The 9,341-nt window shown below is 37.8% G+C and overlaps 1 protein-coding gene across 1 annotated transcript in view; it reads right to left on the reverse strand.

The window, feature by feature from the left end:
- The window catches only part of LOC147572802 (ankyrin repeat domain-containing protein 26-like), a 29,062-nt gene extending 19,840 nt beyond the window's left edge, over window positions 1–9,222 (reverse strand). The window contains exons 1-2 of the mRNA XM_086693472.1: window positions 9,091–9,222; window positions 8,669–8,762 (exon numbers count right to left, since the gene is read on the reverse strand). Of these exons, the coding sequence (XP_086549598.1) occupies window positions 8,669–8,762; window positions 9,091–9,098 (102 nt within the window). The 5' untranslated portion in view covers window positions 9,099–9,222. The remainder of the gene's footprint in view (window positions 1–8,668; window positions 8,763–9,090) is intronic.
- Window positions 9,223–9,341: the final 119 nt, after the last annotated feature.

Genomic DNA, 9,341 nt, shown 5'->3' on the forward strand with positions numbered 1-9,341 from the left:
GTAGAAGCACAGAGACATACGATTTGAAGCACAATAGTTGAAAAACTAGAAAGAGTCAATTTGATAACCAAAATTGGGCCTTTGGTCTGATTTCAATTAAAGGAAATAGGCAGCTTTGAGTATTTTTTAATCCATTGAATGCTCAATCTTCATTCTCCTTTCCTCAGTGAGGAAATAAAGAGAATGTCATGGAATCATTTTTCATCTTTTCAGTAGCAAAACAAATGTACTGTCCTTTAGCACTACTTAAATTAACTCCACATTCTGCTTTACCTTACTCCAACCTTCTTTGTGTGGGGAGGTAAGATCACTTCATCTTTGTGTTGTCCCACAATGCTTCTCCATATCATACAAGTTGGCCTCAAAAGTTTGTTGTCATTCAAATTACCAATCTAGTATTTGTCTCTGATAAATCAACTGAATACTACCGCAATTTGTACAGCTGTATTATTTTAATGATATAATGTTTATTCCATTAATTATATGCTGAGCTAAAACATATAGCTATACATATCTTTCTATTCAAGTGAAAGAAGGGGAAACAGCCTGCTGTGTTTTCCAAGAAAGTATGATCTGTGCCAAGAACAGGATTAACACCAGTGTTACACACAAGAACAAGGTCAGAAGAGGATCTCATTGTGAATTGCAAGATGATGGGTTAGCAAGATTGCTTAACAGGAAAGAGGAATAGCCTAGAGTTAATCTTTTCCTTCTTAGATGGTGAAAACTATGGATGAGTCTATGCATTATAATGAGATAATAAAATATAATGAAGTAAACGTTAGTAGACTGAGTCAAGAGATCCTATGGCCAAGATTTGATGGAAATGAAAGTGGGCAGCACTGACTGAGACACTAAAAGTTTGCACAGGCGGGGAACCTGGGTGGCTCAGTCAGTTGAGCCTCAGCCTCTCAGGTCATGATCCCAGGGTCATGGGATCAAGACCCCTGTCAGCCTCCACACTAAGTTTGAAGCCTGCTAAAAATTCTCTCGTCTCTCTCTCTCTCTCTCTCTCTCTCTTTCTCTCTCTCTCTCTCTCTCCCTCTCCCTGTCTCTCTTTCTCTCCCTACACACCCCCTCGTCCTGCTTGTGCCCGCTCTAAAAAATATATAAATATAAATAATAAATAAATAAATAAATAAATAAGTAAATAGAAGTCTGAACACACTAAAGAAAGAGCATTTTATCTTTTTGAGCCTGACTTCACATCGAGTCAGGGGGTCAGCAACGCAAAGGCTGGCAAAAGGGTCTTTCAAGAAACAAAAATCTTATAGGAGCAAAGTTTAGTTCTACTACACTGACTTTTTATTATTACATAAGTGACTGGTAATTTGCAAGATAACTAGGAAAAAGTTTTCATAAAATTTGTTATGGTACTGGCATAAGGACAGACATATAGATCAATGTATTAACATTCAGAATCTAAACATAAATTCTCACATTATAGTGAAGTGATTTTCCACAAGGGTGACAGACAATTAAATGGAATAAGACTAGTCTTTTTAACAAACGGTACTGGGACAAATGGATATCCACATGCAAAGCAATAAAATAAGACCTCTACCCCATAGCATATATACAAAATTAACTTAAAATCTAAGAGCTAAAATGATAAAACTCTTAGAAAAAAGCTTATGTGTATATGTTTGTGACAGGATTTGACAATGATTTCTTAGACATGACACCAAAAGTCAAAAGCAGATTAAGTTTACTTTATCAAAATTAAAAACTACTACGCTTCAAATATCACCATCAAGAAAGTGAAAAGGCAAGTGACTAAATAGGAGAAAATACCTGAAAATCCCATATCTGCTAAGGGATTTGCATGTAGGACATTTAAATAACTCTTCCAATAATGAAAAGACAATCCAATATAAAAACGGGCAAAAGAATGGATTAGTTCTTTAAAGATGATACAGAAATGGATAATAATCACGTTAAAAGGGAGATGTTTGGGGTTCCTGGGTGGCTCAGTCAGTTAAGCTTCTGACTTGGACTCAGGTCACGATCTCACGGTTCGTGGGTTCGAGCCCCGCATTGGGCTCTGTGCTGACAGCTGGGAGGGAGCCTTGAGCCTGTTTCAGATTCTGTGTCTCCCTCTCTCTGACCCTCCCCTGTTCACCTGTTCACGCTCTGTCTCCCCTGTCTCAAAAATGAGTAAAACGTTAAAAAAATTAAAAAAAGAAGATGTGATATATATATATATATATATATACATATATATATATATATATATATATATGGAGTATTACTCAGCAATCAAAAAAAAAGGAATCTTGCCATTTGCAACTACGTGTATGGAACTGGAGCGTGTTATGCTAAGTGAAATTAGTAGGAGAAAGACAAAAACCATATGACTGCTCTCATATGAGGACTTTAAGAGACAAAACAGATGAACAAAAGGAAAGGGAAACAAAAATAATATAAAAACAGGGAGGAGGACAAACACAGGAAACTCATAAATATGGAGAAAAAACTGAGGGTTGCTGGAGGGGTTGTGGGAGGGGCGATGTGCTAAATGGGCAAGGGGCATTAAGGAATCTACTCCTGAAATCATTGCTTCACTAAATGCTAACTAATTGGGATGCAAATTAAAAAAAAAATAAAACTAAAGATACAACAAGAAGAGTAACGCCCCCAGCCCCACCAAAAAATTTCTCAACCCAGGAAGCCTCTGGTTGGGGATTTAGGAGATAAGGACCTTCTAGAGAAGTCAGAGCAATGGACTGAGTTGGCTGAAAGCTATCTAAGTTTTTGTTTCACAGGGAACACCTTAAAGTGGCAGACAATTTCATGCCATAACCTTAATTCCTTTCTATAGGGATACACAGAAAATCCCTCGTTATTCTTTAATAAGCTTCTTCAGTTTCGGATATCCTTACAAATTTTAGTTTTTGAGACCTTAAAGATTTCTTTAGGACACAGTAGCAGGACAACGCCTAGCACTCTCATTCATAGAAGACTGATCAACAGAGAGTCATGTTACTCGCATGAAAAGTTCCCTGTTACTATGTGACTCATTTATAAGACGTCTAGAAAAGAAAATAATTTTCAATGTCTCTTCAGCCACAAAAAGGACCAGTCAACAGAATGTTCTAATTCCCCTGACGGGTATAGCTGTCTAATGAAACTTGCATGTATATTATATAGCTTTTGCGACTGACAGAAACGAGTTGGTCAGTGTATCTACCTAAGTGTAAATCCCACTTAGGATTTACAATGAGAATCCTCCAAAGGAGGGTGAGAGTGCGAGGACATTAAGTGTTCTGCTTGGAAAACAGTTGGGGTTTCACTACATATGAATAAATGAGAATCCTGAATGGCACATTAGTCTTTTCTGAGATTGAATTGTGAAATCTCTGAAAGGCTGATTAACTCAAGTGAGTGGAAAAAGAAAATGAGTTTCTGAACTTGCAATGGTAGGAGCACTGTGTTACTAGGTAAGACCCTGACAGGGCAGCCATTTCTCCTTTTTCACTGGCGTTTCTTTTCCTTTACAAAATCCAACAAAGAGAAAAGTCCATTCCCTTGAGAAGGACGTTTGCATAACGACCTGCTAGTCATTCTTGATGAAGAGAATAAATTGCACACTTGTAATTACAAATTACAACAAATCATCATTAAAATAACCCATTCTCAAACTCTCACTGAAGGATTGAGACTACAAGAGAAAGTAAGATTTCAAGATGACATGATCACTCAAAGCGTGCGGAAGTTTGAAACACGCTGAAAAATATTAGCAGACACTCTCACACATCCGTATGCCAACGTTCACAGCAGCATTATTAACAGTAGCCAAAAGGTGGACTAAACCAAACGCTCACTGTGGTATATATAAAATGTTGCTTTTTTAGACTCTCACAATGTTTTTATGAAAATCTCACTATAAACATCATTATGAGTTCAATCAATTTCATCTCTATAGAAAAATTCCATCGCTAGTAGCAAATAGCAACAACATCAACAAATTTTTCGATAAGTGAGCCTTTCCATGTGATCCAAAACATTCTTATGTACTAGTCCTAGTGAAATACGGATTCGTTTTCAGTAGGACATTAAGCGACCGACTTACCAAACTTGTCTTTAACAAGTTGCTCGGAAGATTGTGAATTTGGGCCGCTTGTTGTTTGATGGTTTCTTCTGGCCTGGCATTTTGCACTTCTAGCCTAAAATGCAGATCTTAAGATAATTATTCTCACACATAAGTGTAAAACAATACCAATAATATCTGAACAAATGAGGGTCTTACAGAAATTCGTAAAATTGTGTCAAGAGGAAGATTTGGGAATTGTGCCATTTTTCTCGTGTTTTGTGGATAAGGTGCAAAATAGAGATATAATATCCCCAATTTTGCATTTCAAAATAGCTCAAAGCTGGAATTTGTATCCAGCTTAACAATAATGTACTGGCATAACAAGTATATTTCTCGTACTACACTGCTTATCTGCTGTATAAATAAGGTATTTTCTGTGAGGATTAAATTATACTTTTCCATATGATCTTACGTCTTCTCCGCATATCTTATGTCCTTTGCCTCTCGATCCTTTGCTTCTTGCAACTAGAATAAAGAAAAAAAATAATTTTAACTACTGACAATCTAGTAAAACACCATCACCTGTTTTTGTAACCAAATGTTATTATTATTTTTTTTTACTTAGTGGGGCACAGAGAGAGAGAGAGAGAGAGAGAGAGAGAGAGAGAACGCCCAAATGGGGAAGGGAGTCATAGGGAGAGACAGAGAAACTTGTAAGCAGGCTCCAAGCTCAGGGTGAAGCCTGATGTGGGTCTCGGTCTCATGACCGGTCTCATGATGTGGAGTTTGGGATCATGACCTGAGCAGAAATTAAGAGTCAGGACGCTCAACCAACAAAGCCACCCAAGTGCCCCTGTAACTGAAATCTTATTGGACCCAGCCACACTCTCCCCTACACGCTGATTGATGGCTACTTTTAGGTCATAACAGCAGAGTGGAGCTGCTACAACAGAGACTGTGGCCTACAAAGCCGAAAATGTTTCAATACTATTCCAGAATAGTTTACCAAACTTACTCTCTTACAAAAACATAACGTTGTTAATGTTTATAAATTATATATGATCAGATAAACATACAAATGTATCTACTGGTCAAATGGAGGAAATATAGGAAATTACCTTATGGTAAACATTTCTGTTCTCACATTACAAGCACTACATCAACTATGATTTTAAATATTCACATAGGTGAATGACATTTCTATTCTCGTGATTATGAAACTGAACATGCTATTTTCAGTGACAACGAGATATTTCATGGAAGAGTTTGACAAGCAGTATCCTAGTAGGAGCCAGAAAGCCTGGGTCTGAATTCCCAATTCTGCTGGTTATGAGCTGTATGACCTTAAGCACAGTACCTAAAACTTCCTTGTCTCAGTCTCTAAATCTGTAAAATGAAAGTAATAACAGCACCTACTGGGGTACCTTAGTGGCTCAGCCGGGTCAGCGTCTGGCTCTTGATTTCTGCTCAGGACATGATCTCAGGGTCACGTGATTAAGCCTCACATCAGGCTCTACGTGGACAGCAAGGAGCCTGCTTGGAATTCTGTCTCTCTCTCTCACTCTCTCTCTCTCTCTCTCTCTCTCTCTCTCTCTCCCTCTTTCTCACTCTCCCTACCTTCCCTTCCCCACAATCTGTCTCTCTCTCTCTCTCAAAATAAGGAACCTCAAAAAAATGATCTCAAAATAAATAATAATAGTATCTACCTAACTGGGATCTTGGTAATATAAATTTAGGAAATAATACATGAACAACTTAGAAGGGTACGTGGCACATAGTCAGCTCTAAGTGTATGCATTTAGCATGATTACTGTTGCTGTATTTTGCGTTCCAATACAATGAGATAGTTTAGGCAGGTGGCATGCCAATACAAGTGGCCCCGTATACAAACTATACTGAAGTTATTCTTCATATCACCGCAAGTGGCAGCAAATGGGGAGGATGAGGCCCAGAATCTCTCCTCAGTACTTCACACAACTTTCGCCAATGCCACTAGCAAACAATACTTTTTTTTTTCCTCTTATAATACTTTCAAATAACATCCTCTCTATACCCTCAGTGGACAATGCTCACAGAGTAAAGTACAAATAGCACCACCTAGACTGAGTAGTAGATGCTTTATATGACCATCAGAGGCAAGGGAAAGCCACTGATATGGAAATAATGGAGTCTTGCTAAACCAAATGTCCTCAATCATTTCATGCCCGTACTGTTTACGTTAGGCTGCTTTAGCAGGTACTCTGGTGAAGAGATTAAGGCTTTGTGGTAACAGCATATCAGAAAAGCTGGCCCCAGAGCTTTGCAGTTGGTAAAGTGCTACAAATCTGTAAATCCCAGCACCGGCTGCATAAGGAAGAAAGATTTCAATTTCTCCTTTTCTATTAACCATTTGCTTAAGTTTGAAACTTTCTCCATCTATAACACCGCTTCTCCCCTTGCAGTGGACTCAAATATTCTTTAATGAATCATCTCATCCACAGATTCAAGTTTTCTTCACTTATTCCTTCTTTTACACTAAAATCTAACTTCCACTAAGAAAATTTGAGGGTCATAAAGGACCTTTTTTTAAAAAAAAATTATTAAAGTCTTAATCCTGCTTCACTTCTCAGCAGCAGCTGAGAAAAATGATCATACCCTCCCTCTGTGCTTCTAACCCCACCTTATTTCTGGAGGATGGCAATCCCTGACATTAAATCCTTCCCCTTGCTACCTGTGTTTTGAATTGCTCTTAAGGCGTCAAAACCAGATTCTCTAATTCACATTTCCAGCTTTGCCCCTTTGCCTAGGCCACGTGTCCTTTTCGCTCTTCCATCTAGGTGCTCACAGACAACATCCTCAACCGCGCACTCAAAAATCATTACTTGACATGGAGTACCTTTGTAGACAGCTAATCGTGTACATTTTATTTGGACTCTTTTCAGCGTTAGAGTGTGTCTTTCTTATTGAGTCTTACGGGGCACCTTTACCCTTAGGATGCTGACGAGTGCACTTTGTCTCGCTTTTTTTATAACACAACATTTATCACAAGGGCTGGATGATCACTGGTTTGCCTTTGTTTCCTTTTGAGTAATTTCTTAGTCCATAGAGATCTCAACTTATGGAAGTCTTCTGAAGTTCCTTTCAGACCCATACTTGACTATATTATTAGGAAGGTTAAGTTGGCTACAGCTACCTCTTCTTCCCAATCCAGATTCTTCACCTCAAAATTGTGTGCATCAAATATCTTCACCCAGGTAGCCCCTGGTTTGGGGATTCAGGAGATAAGGACCTTCTAGAGAAGTCAGACCTATGCACTGAGTTGGCCGAATGCAATCTTCAGTTTTTGATTCACAGAGAAGACCTTAAAGTGGCAGGTAATTTCATGCCATAACCCTAATTCCTTTCTATAGAGATGTACAGAAAATCCCTCGTTATTCTTTAATAAGCTTCATCAGTTTCGGATATCCTTACAGATTTTAGTTTTTGAGACCTTAATGATTTCTTTAGGACACAGTAGCAGGACCATGCCTAGCACTCTCATTCATAGAAGACTGATCAACAGAGTGTCATATTACTCGCATGAAAAGTTCCCTATTACAATGTGACTCATTAATAAGACATACAGAAAAGAAAGTAGTTTTCAATGTCCCCTCAGTCATACAAAGAACCAGTCAACACAATATTCTAGTTCCCCTGACGGGTATAGCTGCCTAATGAAACTTGCATGTATATTATATAGCTTTTGTGACTGACAGAAACGAGTTGGTCAGTGTATCTACCTCATTGCTCCCACTTAGGATGTACAATGAGCATCCTCCAAAGGAGGGTGAGAGTGGGATGACATTCACTGTTCCACTTGGAAAACAGTTGTGGTTTCACTACATATATTAGAATCTTGAATGGCACATTAGTCTTTTCTGCAATTGAATTCTGAAATCTCTGAAAGGCTGATTAACTCAAGTGAATGGAAAAAAAAATGAGTTTCTGAACTTTCAATGGTAGGAGAACTATGTTACTAGGTAAGGCCCTGACAGAGCAGCCATTTCTCCTTTTTCACTGGCATTTCTTTTCCTTTACAAAATCCAACAAAGAAAAAAGGCTATTCTTTGGGAAGGACGTTTGCATAATGGCCTGCTAGTCATTGTTGATGAAGAGAGTAAGTTGCAAATTTGTAATTATAAATTACAACATATCATCATTAAAAGAACTCTTTCTGAAACTCTCACTAAAGGGTTGGGTTTACAACAGAAAGTCAGAATGCCAGATGAAATGATCACTCAAAGACTGGGGACGTTTGAAACACGCTGAAAAATATTAGCAGGGACTCACACATCTGTATGACAATGTTCACAGCACCTTTATATACAATAGCCAAAAGGAGGACTAAACCAAATGCTCACTGTGGTATATACAAAATGTTGCTCTTCTTAGATTCTCACAATATTTTTATTTAAATCTCACTACAAACATCATTACTTTATGAATTCAATCAACTTCATCTATACAGAAGAATTACATCACTAGTAGCAAGCAGAAACAATATCAACCAAATATTTTGATCAGTGAAAATTTCCATAGGATCCAAAACATTCTTATGTACTACTACTAGTGACATAAGGATTCCTTTTCAGGACAATCATTCAGAGATCGACTTACCAAACTTGCCTTTAGCAAGTTGCTCTGAAGATCTTGAATTTGGGCCGCTTGATGTGTGATGGTTGCTTCTTGCCTGGCATTTTTAACCTTTAGCCTAAAATGCAGATCTCAAGATAATTATTCTCACACATAATTTTAAAACTGTATCGTGTAACTTCTGAACAAGTGAGGGTATTACAGATTGTTAAAATGGTATCAAGAGGATGATTTGGCAATTGTGCCAATTTTCTCGTTGTGTTTTGTGGCAATGGTGCAAAATTGAGGGATAAGATGCCAAAATTTTGCATTGCAAAATAGCTCAAAGCTGGAATTTGTATCCAGCTTGACAATGATATACTCGCATAACTAATACATTTCTCATAGTACACTCCTTATCTGCTTTATAAATAAACAAGTTATTTTCTGTGAGGTTTAAATTATACTTTAGCATATGATCTTTAATCTTCTCAGCGTATCTTTCGGCCTCTGCATGTCGTTCCTGTGCTTCTTGTAACTAAAATAAAGAAAAAATAATACTTTTAAATACTGTCAATCTAGTTGAACACCATCACCTGTTTCTGTACTAAATTTTTTTTTTTGTTGTTGTTGTTATTTTACACTTGAACGAGAGACAGAGAGGGAGAGAGCACACACAAGTGGGAAGGGAGTCAGAGGGAGAGACAGAGAAAAAGGT

The sequence above is a fragment of the Puma concolor genome, chromosome E4, assembly GCF_028749965.1.
Source record: "Puma concolor isolate L17-30 chromosome E4, mPumCon1.1.hap2, whole genome shotgun sequence".
In the NCBI taxonomy this organism is placed as follows: Eukaryota; Metazoa; Chordata; class Mammalia; order Carnivora; family Felidae; genus Puma; species Puma concolor.